Genomic DNA, 22,955 nt, shown 5'->3' on the forward strand with positions numbered 1-22,955 from the left:
AAATCAAATTGCCTGACTAATCTTAATTGGTTGATCCTTCCATCTGCCATTCTTCATTCAAGAGAAAAAGTTGTCTTAACATAATGATAATTTGTCAATATATGTACGCATTGATAATACATTTGCACATATTCTTTCCATTTCATTGTAACAAGTCTAATGCCTTGAAAAACACAGAATTAAAAGGCAGGGTGCAAAAATATTTATTGCTAATAAACCTGTTGTCAGTTGGTGAATATTTGCTGTATATTTACAATAACAGAGGACATAGGAATGGAAATGTGAGACAAAAACTCTTTTTGACATTTAAATAAATATAAAGGGTCTGCCACTGAACAACACTGCAAACATAATCAACTTTGAAGGGGGAAACTAAAAAATAACTCCCAGTCAGAGTAGACCAACATCATTATAGAGATAAAAATGGCATACATATATTGCATATACATATATCCATCCCCAACCTAAACCTTACAGGTGTATTTAGTTGATACCATCAATAGTTCCTTTCGAGTGGTCAGATAGCTCACAAAGATTAATATGGAGTATTATGCTACTAAGCAAGTTTCAACTTTTCTCTTAAATGATACAGCCATTTCTCCCCCCTCTAGAGCAGCGCAGCATAGCCAACTCTGTACATTACGAGGGGTTTTGAGGGCATCTTCATTATGTGCATACTGACAGCACCTAGGATATAGTGTGAACACAGACCTGGCAACATGATTGTATTCTAATGTTGGTTCCACATACACATCATTCACTCATTCATTCATTCGTGCGGGGTGTTGTTGATCCAGTACACATTTACGCATTTCTTTGACTATTCACACATAACTAAGAGGTTAAAACAGTAGCTTACACAAACATATTTAGTGTATGTGTGACAGATGCTTAATTAAAAAAAAAAAAAAAAAAAACAGTATTTACATTAAGACATGGCAATGGAGATAAAAAAAAATGTCACAGTAACAGAAGTGCATGAAATGCATACTCTATAGACATAAAATTCAAACATCATACCACGTTATAATATCGGACTCGTTGTGACCAGTGTGCTTCTAAATGGTTAATTACTGGGCTAAAATATAGTGTGTGGGAAAGTGGGTGAGTGAGTGGGGAGTGAAGGAGTGTATTGGGGAGGCAGCGTCTTATCATGCAGCATGGGAGGGGTCGATGCATCAATGTCAGAACTCCTTGGTGTCCTTGTTATCAAACAAGTGGAGCCTCTGCTCAGCAGTCAGTCCCTCCTTCAGACTCTGGGATAGAAAGAGAAGGGAGAGAATGAGAGAGAGAGAGGGAGAGGGAGAGAGCGAGGGAAAGTGAGCAAAAAAAAAGAAAATTGAAAAAGAGAAATAACTGTAATGACTGTCAGAGTTTGTTCATTCAGGTTAGCGTGCAAGACGGCAATGAAGAAATCTTGAGGTGTTGCTTCCATGTAAGATGCTAAGGCAGGCAATGGAGATGCATGAAGGCCCTGGATCTCAGATGGCGCTTCTTGTGAAAGTTCTTTTTACTAACCAAGCTGCACTAATAACACAAATCACTTTAAAGCAGCAGGAGACAGGAGTAGTCTAGAACCATATAGTGACAGTGTACCTAATTATGTCTAGTCAGTAATATAAATCAACAGCTATGTTTGTGCATATTTTATATGAACTAATATACATAATATAAACTTTTTGGTGTCACAGAAGTGGTTGTAGCTAAAGTTAAAGTCTTAACACCATAGAAACACCACTGATGACCACTGTATCAAAAACTACTTAGTACCACCAGGGGCAGCTCCAGGGGATGTTTAGTCAGTGCCTCTGACACCTTGCACCAGGCACTGGCGAACCACCGGTCACTGCCCAGTCAGTAGCCTACCAACATAGACTTGACTAACTTGACAACTTCACTAACTTGTCAGTAACCAGGGGGGGCACTGACACTTCGTAAAGCGATAACATTTTTCAGACCACTAAATGCTGGTCACAAGACTTAAAAAGACAACCAAATGTCAGTGCAACATATAACTGAAAGCAATGACACTATGTAGGTCACAGTGCACTATTTAAAAGGGAATAAAATGTGTGGAAATCAAATAGTGAGCATACTGAATGCGAAAGAGTGAATCAGCTTTTTCAGTGTCCTTGAGTGCCGAGAAAGGTGCCTTTAAATAAAATGTGTTATTATTGTTATTATTATTATTAAAACTTTGGTTAAAATCTATTTTTTGTCTGGTGTTGATGTAGGCCAAATCAGCCTACCACATTACATTTCGAGGTTTTTGAATGTCAAGTACAAATTCTATGTGACCAAATATTTAATTTAGTGTTGTTCACCAATGACCAAATGTACAGTTCCATTTAGTGTTGTTCACCAATGCAATTTTTTGCCCAAATCATAGCACCACAGATGAAACATGACACCAAATTGTAAAAAAGCAAAGTACTAAAAGAAGTTTTCATTTCCTAGTTCTCATTTCATCTCAAATTGCAATTCATCACATTTAAAAAAGGTAATAGGACAACTTGGCTAAAACATCTGCAACACATTAGTGATGGTTAAATAATCAGTCATTTCAAAGGATTAACTTATGGACTAGAGTGAGTGCAGCCATCTTCTGTTCATCCAGACAAAGAAAGCTTAAGTGTACAGGACACTTGGGTTGGGTAGGGTTGGGTTTGGCAAGACAGACCGGAAAAGATCCTCATGTTTTATCATCATGCCAAGCAGAGAATTATGATGAAACAATTAGTAAAAGGCCATGACTAATCCTTTGAAGTGTACCATGGGATGCATAAAATAAAACAAACAGCCAAGGACCCCCCTTCCACCCCATCAAATCACACTTTGTCCCTGGGTGGAAGACAGGAGGGTGTATAGGGTGGTGGTGGCTAACAACAACGGTCTGTTCCCGAGGGATTTACCTAAAGGAAGAAGTCACTAGGTCCTCAGGCAGCCCTTAGCTGTCCCAGGGCATGTCACGACTCACAGACTGAGGACAGAGGGAGTGGGAGGAGAGATGGAGAAATAATGCAAATACGCCCACACACACACACACACACACACACACACACACACACACACACACACACACACACACACACACACACACACACACACATACAAACACACAAACACAAACACGCACACACAAACACAAACACAAACACGCACACAAAACACCCCACATGGTACATTATAATGGGGTGAAAGTGGGGGCATAAATAGCCTAGACGGCAATAACTTACCAAGCTCTTACAAGGAAGAGAATATAGATATTTGCTGCAATGAATCTGATTTTTTTCCCTTCAACTTATGTTTTTGTTAAACTCTGAATACATGTCAATCATCAAGGCTCAAAACACAGTTGTGAATCTGTAATAAAAAATGTAACAAGAACTTTGTACTGAAGGAAGATAAGGGTGGTAGATGTTGAAATTACAGACTACTATCCCTCCACTATGAAACGCAAAATGATGCCAAAGGAGCCATACAGATGCTGGCCTCAGGGTGGCAGTGTTGTCCTGCTGAAACACCACCTCGGTCTGTTCAACACTTCAACACCCACACGATTACATGAAAACAAACAGCCAAGCAATCTAATGAACTGACAGCTTTGATCAGGACAGGGCGACATGAAGCGTGGGGTTGACCCAGTGGTGACCCAGTGGTGACCTTGCAACTCACCTTTGACCTCATAGTGCGCTCAGAGCGTTTGGCTGCCGCCGCTGCCATTTTGAGGATGTCAGGATTGCTTTTGGACTTCATGATATCTGCGAAAACAGATATATATCATTATAACATTAAAAAACACATATTGTTATATGCAATGACTAAACATCTTCATCCTAGACAGTTAAGGCAGAGATAAAAGGCATTGAGAGAGAGATTACCAGCTACGACACCAAAGCCCAGCTGCAAGTCAGAGCCTGAATAAGAGCAAGCTTGCTTCCTTGCCACAGACTGAAACTAACCCTCACCATCTATGACTGGTGATGTGCATTATATAATCACATCTGACGGAGCAAAACCTTCAAAATGTGAAACTGGGACAAGATATCACCATGACAGTTCCCTTATATATACAGTAAATGGACAGTTCAAGGTCTGATTTAAATCGGCCGCCAGCTGCGGAGGTCAGCTGGAGGTCATACCGTAGCCACTGCGTTCCACATCCTCTAGCGTAGGCTCGCCGAGGGCCTCGTGGGCTAGCTGGAGCTGCTCCCGCAAGCGGCCCAGGTCCCGCTCCGCCTTGGCCCGCACGATGCTCAGCTCCGTGTAGATGTCCTTGTACTTGTCTGTGGCGTATTTCTTGTCCTAAAAACAACCATACATCTCTTTAGGTGTTCACACTACTATCAGAGACAACTGTTACTTGTGGCCATGATGCTATGCCTGTTGTAATAGTTACACTTTATCTCGCAAGTCTTAACCTAAACTCGCGCTCTTGTGGAAAAATAAACCAAAAATATATTATCCCCTCATGTGGAATCCTTAATCTGGTCGATCTACTCACTCTTTGGGCAGCCTGGAGCTCATCTTTTAGAGAATTAATTTCCTGCTTCAGGTACTGAACCTCGGACTCCTTGACCCTCAACATGACCTGTGGATTTCAAGCAAAGAAATGAAAGATGTAACAGGTAATGAGTACAGGAAAATGAATAGCTAGCATCTCACAGAGAATAAACAAAACATAACATAAAAATCCTCCACTTACCTCTAACTCGTACAGCTCCTTCCCCTGAATCACTGTGCACGTCTCTCCACCCTCATCACTTGTCATGGACCGCATTTTTGTGATCTCAGCAGCAAGACGATTATTCAGTTCCTTGAGGAAAGGGAAAATTATATTGTATTGTCAGATTAAGATTGAATATGAAATCAATACCCTGTGCATATAGGGGGAAATGAGGGCACGGTACTGCCTTATTAGGTTCCCATTAGTGCGACTATCCACTTGAGCATCTTGTCCCCGAAAATGTAACCATGTCATTCGCTTTTGACCTGCGGTCCCCAAGTTGGGCTCATTTCAAAGCAGGGTGGTCAGACTTAACTCTACTGAAAAGAATTATAAACTACCAGAGTGACCCTAATTCTGTTTCTGTGTGGCACGTGTGTGGTGTGGTATGGTGTGGCGAGGTGTGGGCCCAGGCACCTGGTTGTGCGCATTGAGCTCCTGGTTCTCCCTCTGGCACTGCCGGAGGGCCTGCCGCTCGGCCTCCAAGGCCTGGGCCAGGTGAGCGTTCTCCAGGCACTTCTGAGAGTACTGCTCCGACAGCACCTCAATCTCCCGCTGGAAGGACAAAAGCTCCTCTCTGAAACAAAAGGAAAAAAAAAAAAAAAAAAAAAAGAGTTGGTGAGTTCAGAGAGAAAGACGGAAATGTCAGGCGTACACCCCAAAAAGGAAAGAGAACACAACGGATCCTTCTTCCAAAAGGATTTTGTGTACCCAATGCTGCTACAAATATGCAGAGGAGGGCTGTGTCTAGACAGAGCAGTGGCCAAGATGGTGGTTTATTTATTTTTTTCCGGGGGCAGATTACCAGCACGTAGGCAAAACAAAAGCCAGCCTGAATAGTCGGTAAATCCAGGTTTGGCAAGGTCACCGGCATCTTAGCTCTTTTGTCACTGTGGGGACACTTTGGCAGCAGGAGTGCGGTCACACAACCCAGCTTTGCCCGGAGTTGTTCTTAAATCGCCCATTCAGTGCTTTCAGTGAGTGTGGAGAAGCCCCATTGCCCAACATCGCAAACAGGCTCTCATTAAGAAAAGTAATCTGAGCTAATACAATCATAACACTGGGACAGAAGTACGGCAGCAGAGGTCATGCAGGGACGAAGGTGTTGTCAGGTGTTATCAGAAACCTCACTGCAGCGGTGCTGAGGTTGTATAAGGACAGGTAGACACTATTGGCAGTTTGGAGGACGAGGGCTGTGGATTTGGTCAGTTATTACGCAACACTGGGAAAGGTGTGTTATGTTGCAAATTAGTGAAGCTGGAACTTTGTGGTTCTTAATCTTCACTCTCTGCTGGGTCGGCTCTCGCATTTCACTGTGACCCTGATGGCTTTGCTTACTCGTGCTGTCGGCGGATCTCCTCGATGTCAGCGTTTTCAGTGTTGCTGTTGGCCTTGCGGGCCTTATCCAGCTCCCTCTCCAGCTCACTTCGGTGTGCGTTCTTCATAGCTTCAATTGCTGTGTGCAGGGGAAAAAAACAAGAGGAACTGATTTACCAAAAAAGGGTCTAAACGGACTGTCTCAAGACATAATCCAGTAAAAAGCACATTAAACTAAATGATTTCAGGCATCATATCTTTAGACATTCAAATTAATGACAAGCTGCAGACCCAGGCCTAGACAGCTGAATTAGTAATTGTTCCATCAGCCTCATGCTCAACTTTTCCTCTGCACTGAAATTTGACCAGTGTTCTCCATTTTGGCTACTGTGCCAACACGAAAGGGGGCAATTTCGTTGACAAATTCCATTCAGACTGTGGTGGGTTTGGCAGCAGAGAACGGGCACAGAGTGTAAATCCCTGCCCAGTGCTGGGTCAGGGAGGGATGGACGACAGGCAGGCAGGCGACTGACTGACCAGAGATGGTGGCCGCCGTCTCCTCTTCCAAGAGCCTCTCCTTCTCGTCCTGCAGCTTCTCCAGTTCCCGCTGGTGTTTCTTCTGCAGTTCGTCGATCACCTTCTGGTGGGACTCCTCCATGGCGGCAAAGCCCCGCTCACACGTAGCCTGTGAGGACAGTGATGGAAGAGGAGCATTTCAGAGAGGGGGTTGGTGAGTGGAGGAGAGCAGTTGTTAAATCACAAGGCCATGGAGCTTGACACGAGTCCACCCTGGTTTCGGTCCTTTTGACCACAAACACACACACGCACGCACACACACACACATATAGAAACACAAACACATACGGACAGGGTTAGCATTGTGTGCGAGTTGCCTCCACACAGCGCTAAAGGAGATACACTAAACATGAAAGGGAGGACAGACATAGGCGGTCGGAGGTGCATCAGTGCTTGTTATGCATTTGTACCTGACAGTGGTACGAGTGTTTAAACACTGCCGTTGAATAACAGTTTTTTTTTTTTACCTTCTTTAACTTTTTCTCATTTTGTTATCTGCAAATCTAATCTGTGGGCTGGAAATAAAGAGCTTTGCCCTACCAAACAACAAAAAAAAGCTTAATCTTCCAAACAAGACAGATAACCGACAACAAAGACCCACCGAAAGGCTGGGCTGGTGTGTCTGTGTGTGTGTGTGTGTGTGTGTGTGTGTGTTCTCCATCAAAACTACTTTGGAAAGAGCCACTGGCCGACACTAGCACAATTACAGTGCATGTTTCCACACGAGGGGGTTTGAATGGCCTGCTCACTGCGCCCGACCCCGGTCCACTTCCTCCCTCCTATTCAACAGCGCTAATCTCTCCGGGCGGTCAGCGGAGCCGGCCTTTTTCGCTCTCGGCCCGCTTTGGGTGCAGCACTAAAAAAGTTGCTCCCAGAGAGACGGTGGCAGGGTAGGGGATGGTAAGGGAGGGAGGGGGGCCAGTTGTCTCAGTGTGCGCTTCTCAGGCCACAACACCAACCCCTCCACACCCTCCCAACTCCGAAAAAAAAACCCAGCAAGCCAGCTCACGCTGTGGCCACGAGGTTACATCCTGTCCCCTGTGTGCACATCCACAGCCGCACCTGCACACTGCGGAAAATCCCATTTCCTCCTCATGGGGGGCAAGGCCACTGATGTGGTGGCCATCACAGGCTACATGGTAATTTCTATTTATTATCTAGTGTTGTCTACAAGGGTGCACTACACAAGGACAATGTGAATGTGTGTGCAAGGGTATGCTCAGTTTATTGTGCGAAAGACAATCAGTCCACGTCAGAGCCCTTTGACTCTAAACTTTGTTTTGGGGACATTCCACGGCAAAATAACTTAAGTCCAATTTGAATGAAGTAAACAAGGCTTTCTGTCCTTTTGGGTGTGGTTGCTGTCGCACAAAAGTAAGCGAGTAAAATTCTCTACTACTCTAAACACCCAGGGAATGACAATAAACCATAAACCATGTGGCCGGCCACTCAAACAGGAAAAAATAACGATTACAAAAGGCCGTAACAATAGAAAAGGAACATGTTCCTACTCCATCAATACCAGGCTTTGACAGTAACATACTGAGCCATGGAAATGAATGCTCTAAGTATTTCTTAGAATCACATCCTGTTTTGGACCATCCAAGAAAGTCTATCAATAGAACAAAAAGTACTGATGAAATCTATAGCACAACAACTTAGATTAAGTCACATACAAAATGGACTTACTTAAAACAATGACACAAAATATGTAGAGAGCAGAGTCTTAGTAACTTAACAGGGTGTAAAATCACCATAAATCTAGCATTAAATTAACCATCTTTACAGAGATTATCATTCATTCTTGTCTACCTTTCCTCTAAATTGTATAGTGGATAAAACAGGAAACGTATAGTAACATGCATGAGAATGAAGTAATTAGGCTACTGGAACAAAGACACATTTCTCCTTTGCATTGCACAACTTGAACAGTTTCAAAGTGACTGATTTACCTTCTGCAACAAGCATTTTGCAAAGCATTAAAATAAGCAGCTTTGTTGAGGAGCTGACAATCAATTGTTAATCAGTTAGTCAAAGGGGGAAAGGTTATGTTGTGTTTGGATAGTAGAGATCAATGCACTGACACCATAATCATTCAGATGAACCGGGCACACTTGCAACTGCAGGTCTGCAAGAACATGAGATCTTAAAGAAAAACTGTCCAGTTGATGAAGATATTACAGCTTACGCAAGTTAAGTCAACTGAAATGATGTTTGGGAAGATAGTTACGGCTTGGAGGTGTCGGTTCAGCTGACTAACGGAGTCACTGCATTTCACTGTAAAGGTTTGGAGTTTAGCCATGGAGTGCTAAATGTTGAGGAACACATTTCCATAGATTATGAATAATGACCATTATCTTCTTTAAGTTAAGGAAAATGATTCCCTTATTTATATTATAGCAAATGTACAATTTCGGTTATCAAAATGGGTTCCTCTTTGTTGATATAAAAAACAATGTTCACGTGCACTTTCGAGGTAAACAAACATGCAATACCAAAATTAAATTAATTTGAGGAAATGCAGAAAGAAATGTTAGTAGGGAAAAGCAGTGGGATGGGGGTCGACTAGGGGATTGCCACAAGGAGATACAAGGCATCACGGACGGAGGACAGTAGAGGACAAGGAACACCTTGACCTTCAGGTTTTCCAGGTCTCGCTCAAATTTCAGGCGCAGTGATGCGGACTCTCCGTCGCGGTCACGGGCCTTCATCTCCTCGGTCATGGTTGCCACCTGGGCGACCAACTCTTGGATTCGCTCCTTAAGGGAGCCCGGTGGGCCCTGGCCTTTCTTGAAGCCCTGTAGAGGTACAGCACTCTTCAGATCCTCCATCTCTTGATTGAACTGCTCCACCAGGGAGCTTCGTTCCTCCTCATGCTTTCTCTTCAGGTTCTCCATGCAGATTGTCAAGGAGTCAATCTCCTTCACATTCTCCTCAGATCTAAGCTGGAGAGTTTCTCCCATCTTGGCCACGTCCTGCCTCAGCTTGCACATATCCTGTTCATAAGATTCTTTCAGCTCCCGGAGTTCTTTCCTATGCTTAGCTACCATGTCCTGCAATTGGATTGCCTTATCAAGGGAGTCAATGGGCTCCCCTTCAATCTGTATGTGTGTGACTGGGCTCATGTCCTCTGTTGAGGGAACCAACAACTGTCTTTGCAAGTATTCCAACTTGGATGAGAGGTCCTTGTTCTGCCCTCTTAGTTTCACACAATTTGCGCAGCCATCTCTGGTGATATCTGACTGCAATTCTTGCAACACCATGTCCTGATAGCACTTCTGCTTACATTCCAAATAAGAGCAATGTGCTTCCAAGACTGCCTCTTGAACATATTGTGACCACTGCCGTTTTGGACCTGTATACTTGGATAACAATGCAAACAAGGTCTGGAGCTGTTCATTTGGAGAGGTCTTCAAGGTTGAAACAATTTGATTCATACACAACAATTTCTCTTGTAGAGTATATATGAGATCATTGATGATCGATGTGCAAGACTTTCGGCCCGTAAAGTCTTTAATTATCTGCTTCATGTCTCCAATGTCTGCATCCACACTTTGAGTTTGAATTTCCATGTTCACATTTGGTTTGGTGTTCAGTTGATTCATAACCAGCAACGACATTTTCTCTAGTAACATCTGTTCTGATACAGTTCTTACAGTCCTACATGCATCCTCACCATCTTGATTCACTTGACTAACCATCATACCACTTAAAAGTTTACTACAAAATTCTCCCTCCTGCAGTAACAGCTTACCTGTCTGACTAACTTCCACATGCTCATCTAAAGGACAAAGTCCACACATGACTTTTAATGTACTCCTTAAATCACCTTCCATTTTCTCTGCATCTGCCTCTCCCAACATCTCAACTAATACACTAATGGCTTGTGACCTCATTTTGAATTCCTCAATCACTTTCTCAGCTCCTATCTTTTCCATGGTAAGCTCTTCACTTGCTTGCTCCATCCTCTGGCATAAATCCAGCTTCTTCTCAATCCAATCTGACGCCATCTCTGCACCTGTCATTTCTACATTTGTTTCTGCAATTGTATCAGCTACTTTCTGTTTGCTAAGTAATCTTTCAATTTCTTGGTTTTTCTGCTGAAGTTCCAGGTTCTGGGCTTGAAGTTCTTGCCAGGATTGTTCAGCAGCGAAAAGCCTCTGCTCCCTTTCAGAGAGCCTCGTCTGGGCAACTGCAAGCTGAAGTTTCAGCTCTTCCTTCTCCAGCTGTACTTCACTACTGTGACTTTCTTGGTCACCCATCTGAAATCCCAAACCTCTTAGAGTGGCTTCCTTCAACTGAAGCCGCTTTTCAGTGTCTTTCAGATTGTTTCCGAGCTCTTCTAACTTAACAAGAGCTTCCTGCAACTTCCGAGACTTCGCATTCAACTCCCTCTCATAAAAGTCACGGTCAACCGAACTGTCTATAACTTGCTTAACCTTGGTTTGATTTAAAGTACCGAGTTGCTCCTGCCTACCCTGCACTCTCAATTCTGTCTTTAGCCTCTCAATTTCCCGGTCTGCCTCTCTCAACTGATTGACAATCTCTTGGTACCGCTGATTAAGTGCCTCGTTCTCTGTTGTTAGCAACTCAACCCTCTGGGACAGACCTCTGTTTGTGCTTTCTGCTAAGTCCTCAATTTGACATGCCGGCCCATAGGGGCTCTTTAGACTTTCCAATTTCTGTTGCTGAACCCTCCCCAAGATATCCTCCATGGTGATCAGTCGTGCCTCGTAGTTGCGGATGCTGTCCCCAGCCTCGGCCAGGCTTCTCCTCATAGTCTCGTTCTCCACTTCTTGCTGATACTTGAGGTTTTCTAAGAGCTTGTGACAGCTAGTAATGTCTCCAGAAGAACTCAGTTCATTTCTTTCCTGACTACTCAAGACACTCTTGTTAGTAAACTCGCTATGAGAGTGTAGCAAAACCAGTAACTCTTTCAGAGTGATAGGCTTGCCAGATATACATTTTTCAAGCTCCTCAATCTTGGCCTCACTATCCTCTACCATAAATGTGACAGTTTTTAGAATGGGATCAGTGGGGGGACTCTTCAAGGTGGTGGGCTTTTGGTGCTCAGGGGTGCAAGGCTCCTGGATGGACAGGTGTGAGAGAGAAAGGCCAAGCTGTGCCTGCATGTTGCGCTTTTTCAGTTCTTGCAGTTGCAGGAGCTCTTTGGTTTCCTGATACTTCCGCGTTAATGTCTGAGCTTGAGAACTAACCAGTTCAGGCCTCTTCATCTGGGGATCAAGATCTCCCTCAAGACCCAATGGGGAATCCAGCTTAGGAAAGGGGACCAGACAGTTGGTTAACATTCAGCAGGGGTGAAATCAAGCTAATTACTCTACAGACCACTATTTTAATTTTAATTTCCCAGTATTTTATTACTAGATTTAGGACAAATTAACATGAATTAACTATGATACCTGGTTCAACCTAAAGTGGTATGAATACCACACAGGTTAAAAAGAGAGAATGAATGCATCCAGATTCATGGATTAAATGATGCAAAATTAGAGCTCTACAGAAGGAAATTTAATGGCCAAGGTTAGTAAATCACATCAAAGCATGCAAATAAATGGTTAAGAGTTATTTCATGGTGTAAGTAATGCAAATATTAGTGCTAGCTAAGTTCATTTTTGAGATGGTAGGCATACCGCATCATACACATGGTGGTCTGATCTCTCCAAGGCTTTTGAAAAAAAGTTGTTTTATATGCCGAGTATTCACAGTCTGCAGTAGGTCAACGTTTTCTTAAAATTGATCCCCACTCAGGAAGTTCATTAGAGCACAGTTTGCGTGAAAGTATATTCACTTCTAAGTATGCTATGAATAAACTACACAAAATGCTGCATTGCACTCATAAAAAAACAACATTCAGTGTAATCATCGTGATATGTACTGGTATACACTACAGTACAAGGTAAACACGATCAACTTCATTGTAAGGTCCTTACCAGATTCACAATACCCTGACAGTATCACAGAACACACTACAACTGCCTCTCGTTTGTGAATACTACAGTCCTCAGTTTCGAACTGTGATGCAATCCAACTAGCCCAAAAGACATCAAATGTTTAGAAACAATAAAGCCACAAGGAAATGATATGGCATCCAAAATAAAGAGCCATAGAAACACAAACCACTCTCACGCACACACAAACAAACAACAAACTTTCTCTCAAACATACAAAAGGCACAGAAATCAACAAACACCCATGACAAACTGGATTCCATCCACACAACATGTTCAGTATGGTATGCTAAACCAGGTTAAAAGAAAAATGAAGGCAGAGGTTAAACATGAATAAAATGGCATGCATGCAAACCATAGCACACCTACATATTATTTAAATAAATGAATTACAAATTTGTCAATATATTTTTGAGGACACTACGTAGCTTTACCCTTTAGATATACACAATACCCTTGATACCACTCTTGGTATAACCTATTTGGTGCCTTATGACACAGAGTATGGGCTTGCAAAGGAAACACTTATTATCAGTACTGCAGATGTTGCATCATTATGTAACTTTATGTTAATCAGCAAGCCGCTAACCACATCTAACGGATACTTAAAAGGGAACACACAGAGTCCCAAAAAATCCACCCCTATGAACTGAAACCCTGACAAAGACAACTTCTTCTTTATACAGAATCACAAGGCTATTTTCAAGATGCAACAAACAACCCATGACTCTTACCAGGGCTGTAACTTCAGGAAACTATAGCGTAAGCTTTTTGTAAACAGTGCATGTCACGGCCCGTGGGTGAGGCTGAGCTCATGCAAACACCAAGCACCATGACCATTCAGATAAACAACGCTAACAGTGGACTTCAAAGCTCTGGAAAGCACATGACCATATTCACTCATATATAAAGACATGATAATAATCATGATAATAATGAAATAAGCCATTGCATAAGTATACTCAACACTGTCAACACTCAGTCAATACTCTGACTATGCAATAGTGACCATTTATTCCTCTTGTGTACCTCTATAGCTCTATTGGTTTTTTAAACATTGTGGCTTTGTGACTGTAGTTAGATGGGATAAAGCATTTCTCACCTTTCCTAAAGATTCATCAAGGGTATGAGTATACCTTAAGGCTACCATACACATTGTACAGTACAAACTGTTTCTGCACAACAATCTGCAACTAATAAACGCACAACAATCTGCAACTAATAAACGCACCGTTCCAGTGTTAATTGAATGTAATCATAGGCATTTTAGCTTGCAATGAAGTCATGACACAGGTTCGTATTTCTAAAACATGGCAAGAGTTGAGGAAACGAGTAGAAGCCAAAAAAAAAAAAAAGAGAACAAGAGTCAAAATCTTTTCTTTCAACATGCAAACGCACTCATGCAAGGTGCATTTCGGGCTGTTTCACAGCTTAGATGATGAGATGTCAGCTTGTTGTTGTTTGGAATGGGTTTCTGTTTCATGTTACCTTATTCAAAAACATGCAAAGACTATTAGATAGAATCCTGCTCTAGCATATACAGTATATATATAAAACAACACAGCATAACTTCCTAGCATGGGACTATAATGATGGGCTAGGGTTGCAGTTAGCATGCTCACCGGTGAGATGTATCCGATGCGGATGTGTTGCTCTCGCTCCAGTGCCGTGCGCAGTTGCTCCTCCAGCTCGTACTTGTTCAAGTTGGACTCAGCCAGCTGCTCGTGACATGTCTCTAGCTGATGCTTCAGGTCTTCTACCTGAAAAAGGGACACACAACCAGCTAGGGCTCAAAAACATTAACTAGACTGAGCTTTATTAAATGCAAGTGAACTGACTTACAAATCCCTATCAGGCACCATACCGAACATGCTCTTTCAGCACACACCCCTTATATTACTAGTATGGTAATATAAGATATAGACACTATATTAAAGTAATTTTCACTGAGATATATATATATATATATATATATATATATATATATATATATATATATATATATATATATATATATATATATATATATATATATATATAAAGTGTGTTTTGTTCAGTACCCACCCCTTTCTTGTAGCTCTCCAGCAGCTTCTCCAGCTCGGCCGTCTCCCTCGTCTGCAGCGCTGAGGCCAGCGGCACCCTCCTCTCCTCGCGGATGGGCGTCTTCTCCACCTGCTGCCAGTGCTGCTCGATCTCATCCTCCACTTTCCGCTGCCTCTCCAGGGACACCGGCTGCGGCTGGTGCGGCGGCGTGGAGCCCCCCTCGCTCAGCCGGCCACCACCTCCTCCTGCACTCTCAAAGTCCATGCCGCCGAGGGAGTCGGTTGGCGAGCTACCGGCCACCGAGCCGTAGCGCCGGCGGCGCTCCTCCCGTCGGCGGCTGCGCTCCGAGTCGCTGAGTTCGGCCTGCAGGGCTTCGGCCTCGCTGGCCCGCTGCTGCGCCAGCGCCTGGGCGGTGGGCCGGAACTCGGCCCAGTCGAAGGTCTTGGAGCGGCCCTCGCGCCGCCGCTCCCGCGCCCGGCTCTTCTTAGGGCCCGGCTCGCGCTCCACTGACGAGGCCTCCGAGGCGGAGTCCTGGGTGACGTCGGGCCTAGACAGGCTCTCCAGAGGCGTGCAGGAGTTATGGTCATCAGTGAGGCTGCAAACCATATCCACATAGTCATTACCATCACTGCCATATCGGAACTGCCCCTATTTCCACTGGTCCCGTATTTCCACCGTCTTGCGTGTATGTGTCACTTAATATCCATTTCTATACAAACCAAGACAGCGGACTCCTAAAGAAACGCAACCACCCACACCATAGGTGTATCTAAATTAGCTATGTACCAAAAATGACATTTTACCGTGACTCGAAGAGCTGTAAACAGTGTTGTAAGGCTGCGTGTACACAACCGCTTGGAGCTCCAGTGGAATTTTAATTTCACGACGAGAATTCACGATCTAACCGTCCATGTGCCGTTGAAACGATGTAAATAGGCGACCCATCAGGCCAGCAGTATAACTCCGAGCGTGGTAAACAAAATCGGATATTTCAGGCAGTAAATGCTCCCGTTAAGAACCAAACCAGATTTTGTTCAAATCTAGACACCTATGGCTACTGAAAAATGTAAGGTTCATTTAGTAAATGTTATTTTGAAGTGAAAACATCGTTGTTTTAGAATTTCTGAACAAAAGTGGTGATAATTGGGGGTGTTACGATACCAACATTAACTTCTTCAGGGTTTTTATGCAGGGTTCCCACTCTAATTTAAGTGTAAAATTCCATGACTTTCCCTGACAAAACAAAATGAATTTCCATGAGCTACTATATAATGAATGGTACAATATACCGACCAAAGATTTCAGAGCAGCCATGTAGCGTTGAAGAATATTTTACTTTCTTAGAACAGGAGATTAATGAATGGGCATTGAATAAACAAAGTCGGGCTAACCACAATTATTCAAGCAAGCAGTAAAGCTAATAACCAGATATGCACTGTGTGTCTATATGCTATTTGTATTCATGTATTTTGGCAAGTTCATTTTAAACTGCTACAATAACATTCCCTGATATTTCATAACTTCTCCCAAAAATGATTCCCTGACTTTCAATGTCTGGAATAAACTTTCCAAAATTCCATAATATTCCAGAAATTCCATGACCCGTGGGAACCCTGTATATGTTCCTCTGATATTACCAACATAAGTGCTACAAACTTATGGGTTGAATACTGAAAATATAAATTTACATGACAACATAAGACAAAATACATTTACATGACAGTAAATGTACATTTTTCAGACAATTTATTCAAGTCTTCCCTTAAACATCTTATTACAAGAAGATGGATTGAATAACAGTGAAATGGGTAGAAAAGGTATTGAAAACATTTCCAGACAGACATGATGTTCTTGTTAAAATACAAGCTCACTGAGTAGGGGGTGCATCAGTAAATTGGAGATGGAGTTGCGGTAAGGTTGCAGTAAACTATACAAAGAGGAGTTTTCTGACCTGGCCACGTCTGGCGCGGTAGAGGGCCGCACGTTCCTCATCACCGCCTGGATCCAGTTGCGCCGGATCCCTGCCGTCATGGCCGAAAGAGTGTGGACTCCCTCCTGCGTCTGAAAAACAACCACCAGCAACGTTTCATTTTCACTCCAATTTTCACACAGGAAATTATGAGAGGAGCGACAGAACAATCAGCTGAAATCAATTATATTGAAATCAATGTTTATTTGAATGGTGCTTATATTCTTCAACATTTACCAACCACTTCAATACAAAAGTGAAGACTTGCACGGATCTGCACAAACAGAACATGCACGGATATTGACAATTAAAAATGACAATCATTACTTAAAAACATATACTATGTATTTGCACATATCACAGAACAAATGTATTCATCTTTAAGTATACAGTCCAGCTGAAATTCCATTCTCACGTCCAAGTCTAACAAGCACAACTTCAATGGGAACATATGCTATGCATTCACTCAGCAAGGGATATGTGAGCACAAAATGACTTAATGACCCTCCGTCCTGGCCAGAGAGGTAGCCACTGGATTCCAAGGAGACCATGGGTAGTTTGTCTAAGCATTAAAGTTGACTTACATGGATTTGGAAGCCATAGTTCCGTTGAGCTTGGTGTTCTGTGACATTGTAACAAGTACTGAGGTCTATTTCTCCATCTAAGTCTGAGGCCTGTAGGGGAAGAGGATGAATGAGAATTAGAGAGACAAATGTCCTGTCAGCAGAATCGGTCTTTGAAAAAAGTGTTGGAAAACTGGAATTTTTAAATAAAAACACAAAAGAGAAGAAACGCGGTGCATTTTCAAGAACTCACCTCCTCTGCAATTGAATCCTTGTAGTATCGTAGACTATGGTCGGTCAGCACAAACCAATACTTCTTCCACTGCAAAAGGTGATATAAAAACAACACAACACAACACAGGGATTAAATGACATGTGCAATTCCAAGTGTACCCTGAGTGACTGCTGTCTACTGAGTGGAGTGGTCCAGTCTGTAAGAGCTAAGCTTCTGAGGTGTGGGATATTTATGCACCTCTTTAAAAGAGCGGAGAGATTTAAAAAAAAAAAAAAAAAAAAAAAAAATAAAAATGTAAAGGGGAGAAAAGTCAAGAGCCCTTATCCTTTTAAGTTTTACCCATTGAACCCTTGCTATCAAAGTGGAAGACTGCCCTTTGAAGGCCGCTGCCCAGTGCCTTGGGTGTACCAGGGGGCGGGGGGTGGTGGGGGTGACTGTTTGACCAGATAACTTGGCTTTGATGAATTTATTATGGCTAAAAGATGTGACTGAGAGGCTGCGGGGTGGGGGGTGGAAAATCAGCTTGTGGAAGGAGAGCTGAGGCCTGCAGAGAAACAACTCCAACAGGGATAGGTGTCCTTATAGTCATGGTGAACTTGATCAATAGCTCCGAGTAGACACAGAGCCGAGAGCAGAAACTGCGCTGGAAGGCTATTGATTGTGGAAATCAAGCCCTTTCTACAGTATATTTGGCGCCTTTCGCCTGGTAACTGAGGTTGAGAAACAAACATATCCTATTCAAAGGGGCTCATATATTTCCTGTCACTTTTTAACTCAATGCAGTGGATTATGAGTAAACAGGAGTAATTTGTAAGAACAAAAGCAGGACCCACCTGTCCCTGTTCATCAAGCTTCACCATCCAACCTTTCTTGAAGTTCAGCAGGTCAGGCTGTTAAAGAGAAAGCAACATTCCAAAGGTTACACAGACAGCAAGGACATCCGGATTGGTATTCTCAAAGCTTCTAGGGAGGAGTGCTAACCAGGAACTCTCTTATGAGCAAAAAGGCAAAATCGTAACCAGAATCAGCACCCCTTCCCTAAGATTTACCATTACCAAACTAATGCAACCACTGGGCAAAGTCAATGCAATTTAGTGAAACCACACAGTTAAAACGTCATGCAGAGGAAGCTGACTGTTGAAGCTGACCGACAGTGATCCATGTGTGGCTATGGCCAGTCCAGGTCTATGGTCCACACTATCTGCAGAACTGACTAGTGAACAGTGTCCAGAACTTGAAAACAACAAGAGACAGTAACTGACAGGTGTGGTCACCATAGAAGCTTCAGTGCATCACACGCACGGATTTCAACCAACACAAACTTTGGCTCTTTTTGTGGGCAAAGTTTTTGTAGACCTTTGAAGTTCTCAAACATCTTGAATTTCAGAATTTGTTTGGTGGAAATGGTTTAGATGACAATTTGAAATCATAGTAATAATTGCCCTGAATGTAAAAATAATAAATAAATAAATAGGTAATAAATAAAACTAAAGAAAGAAAAAGCAGAATCACACTGAAACACATGTCATCTGCTGGCTGTCGGGGCTAATCTGGCAGCCCGCAGAGGAGATGCTGGTGAGAAGCTTCTCTGCTGTGCTTCACGCCGTGATTGACACACGCTCACGACAGGCATTTGTGCACGGTGCTCAGGGGAAGCAGTTGAGAGTGAACGCAACACACACACACCATAAACAGCAAAATCAATTATGCTCACACATACTGTACACAAACATCCAACCACTCAAACACAACTAATGTTTTTCACACACTTATGCTCATATCCTCATTCATGGAGGCAAATCAAGAAAACATGGGGCAGCCACATATCCACACACTAGCATGATTAAGTCAAGTTGAGTATGTAGGCGGATGGAAGCCAATGTGTGACCACACAGGGAGGATGTGGAGATGACCTGGGCAGGAGGAGGAGGAGGAGGAGGAGAGGGGAGAACGCTAAGCCCAGCGGCGCCCCTCGCAGGAGGATTAGGACGTCCGCGTTCTCACAAAAACAACACAACAACAAAAACAACACAACAACACAAAGCCACAGAGAGACAAGATGGCAACCAGCATTAGTTGTCAGGGAGGATCCAATGGGATGTTCATGTAGACATGTAGTTTCCACAAATACTGAGGCCCTTTAGTCATGAGAGAAATTAGAGTTGTGGTTACATGCACAGTAAGTATAAGGCAAGACTCAAAAAGGACAACAGACTATTTGTCATGATGATGATGATGACGATGATGATGATGATGATGATGATGATGAAAGATACTGTTAATGGATAAGAATGAAGCATTATCTGATCTGATCTACATGAGATTAGTGCATCTACAGACTTGATGTAAACCCATTCTCTCTCTGTGATTATTTACCCAAAACACCCACGCACACACACCCACATACACACACAGTGTAACTGTAAACGGCGGCCGGCCCCCTCTCCGAACTGGATGGCCAGGCTCAAGGGCCTGCAGCGGCCGTTTGACCTTCGGACGCGGGAGAACAAGGGAGGCATTGAGAGCTGCTGGCTTCCATCGCTCCGTTTCCCCCCCTTACACCCTTGACAAACAATATTCCACCAGCTGATTACAATGCTCCCTTCTCCAGGAGAGAAAAAGAGAGAGAGAGGGAAAGATAATAACTAATTGAAGCCAGACAAAACGCCCTCTCTCTATGGTTCTGTCTATTATCTCGATGTTTTGAAAGTGGCTGTGAGAACACAGACTAGGTGGATGATATAGATACACACGTATGATATGGAAGTAGAACGTGGAAGAGAGAAAGAGAGAGAGGGACAGAAAAAGAGAGTGCGAGAGAGAGAGAGAGAAATGAGAAAAGACAGAAGAAGGAAAGATTGACCGACAGATGTAAAACTTACTGTCATGACAGACTCGGTGGTCCGGCGGTCCAGTGACTTGGCACGCCTCAGTGGAGGTAAGGCTGTGTGCTGGTAATTCTTCTGCTCCTAAAACACACAACACACACACACCTTTCAATTACCTTACAATACATACTGATAACAAGCAAAAACTGAAAAGCAATGCAATATTTGTTATTAGTATACATGGCACCTTTTCCACTAAATGTGGTCATTTCTATGAGTTGATCACACAAACATGGATGGGGAGACATGAGACCGGACCGTGCAGTTCACTCAACCTTTTAACCTTGCGTGGTCATAACGATCCCAACTTTCAGACAAGGTGACACGTCGAGGTCTGGACCAAGAAGGGGTCATTGTGTATCCAAGGTTTGGTCAGAAAACCACAATGCTATTGGCGGTTTGTGGTATTACTATGGTATTGTTTTTGAATGAGCATCTAGCATGTACAGACATGGCCTCCAAAACCAAACTGAAGCGCAAAATTAAACCATCTAAATTAACTCCTAGTGATGGCCAATCATTTTAAACATGTGGCTTCTGCCTCGACCACAACATACAACCTGGCCCGGGGGAAGGAAGTCAGAAAGGGCCTTTTCCTTTGTCAGGAAAGGGTTTCATGCGCGCTTCAGATAATAGATAATATCACAACAGAATGTCAGTGGAAACAAGATCCTCATCGCTCGCATTGTGCTGAGCAGTGAGCAACCCCAAACTGAACCACAATAAATTGAAAACAGAGATAATACAGGCACAGCCCTTTTTCACATTTGTATGATGGTAGGTTGTGTGTACGTGTGTGCCTGTGAGTGTGTGTGTATGTGTGTGTGAGCCTGTGTGTGTGTGTGTGAAATGAAGAGACGAGGGCGGGAGGTGGAAGATGACAAACTACGCCAGGTACACAAAGTTTGTTTACAAATAACTAAACAAACGTGCTAAGCCAGACTGACGGCAATCCTGCTTAATCGACACACATCATTTCCAGAGACAAATTTAGCATTTAACTGTGCTGAAATATTTAGAGGGTGTTGTTGATGAAAGGGGAATCCTCTCCGATAAGAGCAAAGCAGAGGAGAGAATTACGATTACAAGAGGGGGAAGGAGCGAGTGGGAGTGGGGGGTGGGGGTGGGGTGGGTGCCTGTGCGTAATGCTAAATAAAACTTAGTTCAGTGCAAGTTGCTGATCCATGTTAAAAAAAAAAAAAAAAAAAAAACAGCAAGTAGAGAGAGCAGGACTTGTCCCACAGCGATCCCTACATTAAATATGCCGCCTAAAGCAACAGCTTAAAATGGGCCACGGCTGAACTTACTGCAGAAATTGTTACTCTGCTCCAAATGGAAGGGAGTCACTCTGACCCCTGAAATACATAAACTTGACTAAATAGGTCACAGTAGACAAAAGGAAGGAAGAGCCACAATTAAAATCTAAATCATCAGCACTTTGTGTGTGTGTGTGTGTGTGTGTGTGTGTGTGTGTGAGAGAGAGAAAGAAAGAGAGAGAGAGAAAAAAAGAGTGAGTGTTTCTAATAAACAAAACTAAAAATCACCAAAACAATGTAGAACTAAAATACAATAGCTAAATTCCATAACCATTGACTTTTCATCTAGTTTCAAAATGACATATGATGCTAGTTCTGAAGTAAAACAATGGGTTGGTGTGAGGTCATCTTCTAATGCTATGTCTTCATTATCGCCCACGGCATTCCATGGTGAGAAATGTATAAAGCTACAGAGTAGAGACCAACGAATAGACAGGAAGCACCAGTGGTCTGGTGCAGGAGAGACGGGGAGATTAATGCCGCTTGTCCCCCAAGACTGGTATTAGTCTTGGCAGGGCTGACTGAGGACTCCAGCCCAGCCCTAACTCAGTTAGGCTCAGGTGATTGATAATACATAAACAATATTGTTGGCATGTTGGAAAGTCAGGGAGGTCTGAAATGAAATTGTTCGGTCTAAAGAGTTTTGCCTTGACCTCAACTAGGAAACGGTATTGACTGGGCTTCAGAGAGGTGACTCAAAGTGACAGATATTCAACATGGTTTCATCATGGTCTACCATGCAGGCATAGAAAGGGTAGGAGTATATGAGCACATAGGCAGGTAGAGGCAGGTGTGGGTATCTGAAGCGATCTACTGTACATGTAAAGTCAGGTGTGTGTGTGTGTGTACGTTTAGAGACAGGTACGTGCAGGTAATGGGCAGGTGTATGCGGGCTCCGTACCTCTCTGTGGAAGCGTCTTATCTCGCTACGACCCTCTCGGGCAGCGCTGCGGTCCGACTCGTCCACCTCCATGCGCTCAGTGTTCTCCAGCTCCAACGCCTCCAGCTTCTCGATCACGTTTGAGCGCCCACTGCACATAAGACAGCCCAAGTTCAGATCCTAGTGCAGCACATTCCCAGCATGCATTGCTGCACTGCTGTATCACTGCTGCAGAGATGCTGACAGCAGGATGGTGGGCTACACCGTCCAGAAATGTTAAAATGTTAAGTATGTTATAAGGATTGTTTAACTGTAAAGCTTTTTGATTCTGATTTTTGAATTTGATAAGACATAGATAGCAATAACAGGCAATGGTACATCTGGGGATCTATTCATATAACATGCTTGCACACATGAATACATGTTTGGAGACATAGAAATTTAAATTACATTAATTCAAAGTCATTTAGGAA

General features: G+C 43.2%; 1 protein-coding gene across 4 annotated transcripts in view; it reads right to left on the reverse strand.

The window, feature by feature from the left end:
• Positions 1–187: 187 nt before the first annotated feature.
• The window catches only part of LOC125287100 (myosin phosphatase Rho interacting protein), a 43,112-nt gene continuing 20,344 nt past the window's right edge, over positions 188–22,955 (reverse strand). The window contains exons 8-25 of one of the 4 annotated variants that reach the window (XM_048232597.1): positions 22,504–22,633; positions 20,281–20,367; positions 18,232–18,288; positions 17,417–17,485; positions 17,185–17,274; positions 16,583–16,692; positions 14,653–15,226; positions 14,211–14,348; positions 9,256–11,895; positions 6,581–6,728; positions 6,065–6,182; positions 5,144–5,303; positions 4,706–4,816; positions 4,505–4,591; positions 4,143–4,305; positions 3,676–3,761; positions 2,913–2,980; positions 188–1,256 (exon numbers count right to left, since the gene is read on the reverse strand). In XM_048232597.1, coding sequence (XP_048088554.1) covers positions 2,948–2,980; positions 3,676–3,761; positions 4,143–4,305; positions 4,505–4,591; positions 4,706–4,816; positions 5,144–5,303; positions 6,065–6,182; positions 6,581–6,728; positions 9,256–11,895; positions 14,211–14,348; positions 14,653–15,226; positions 16,583–16,692; positions 17,185–17,274; positions 17,417–17,485; positions 18,232–18,288; positions 20,281–20,367; positions 22,504–22,633 — 4,801 coding nt within the window. In that variant the 3' untranslated portion in view covers positions 188–1,256; positions 2,913–2,947. The remainder of the gene's footprint in view (positions 1,257–2,912; positions 2,981–3,675; positions 3,762–4,142; positions 4,306–4,504; positions 4,592–4,705; positions 4,817–5,143; positions 5,304–6,064; positions 6,183–6,580; positions 6,729–9,255; positions 11,896–14,210; positions 14,349–14,652; positions 15,227–16,582; positions 16,693–17,184; positions 17,275–17,416; positions 17,486–18,231; positions 18,289–20,280; positions 20,368–22,503; positions 22,634–22,955) is intronic. The other 3 variants (XM_048232596.1, XM_048232598.1, XM_048232599.1) reach the window with 3 other exon arrangements.

Source organism: Alosa alosa, chromosome 22 (assembly GCF_017589495.1).
Source record: "Alosa alosa isolate M-15738 ecotype Scorff River chromosome 22, AALO_Geno_1.1, whole genome shotgun sequence".
NCBI classification, from domain to species: domain Eukaryota; kingdom Metazoa; phylum Chordata; class Actinopteri; order Clupeiformes; family Clupeidae; genus Alosa; species Alosa alosa.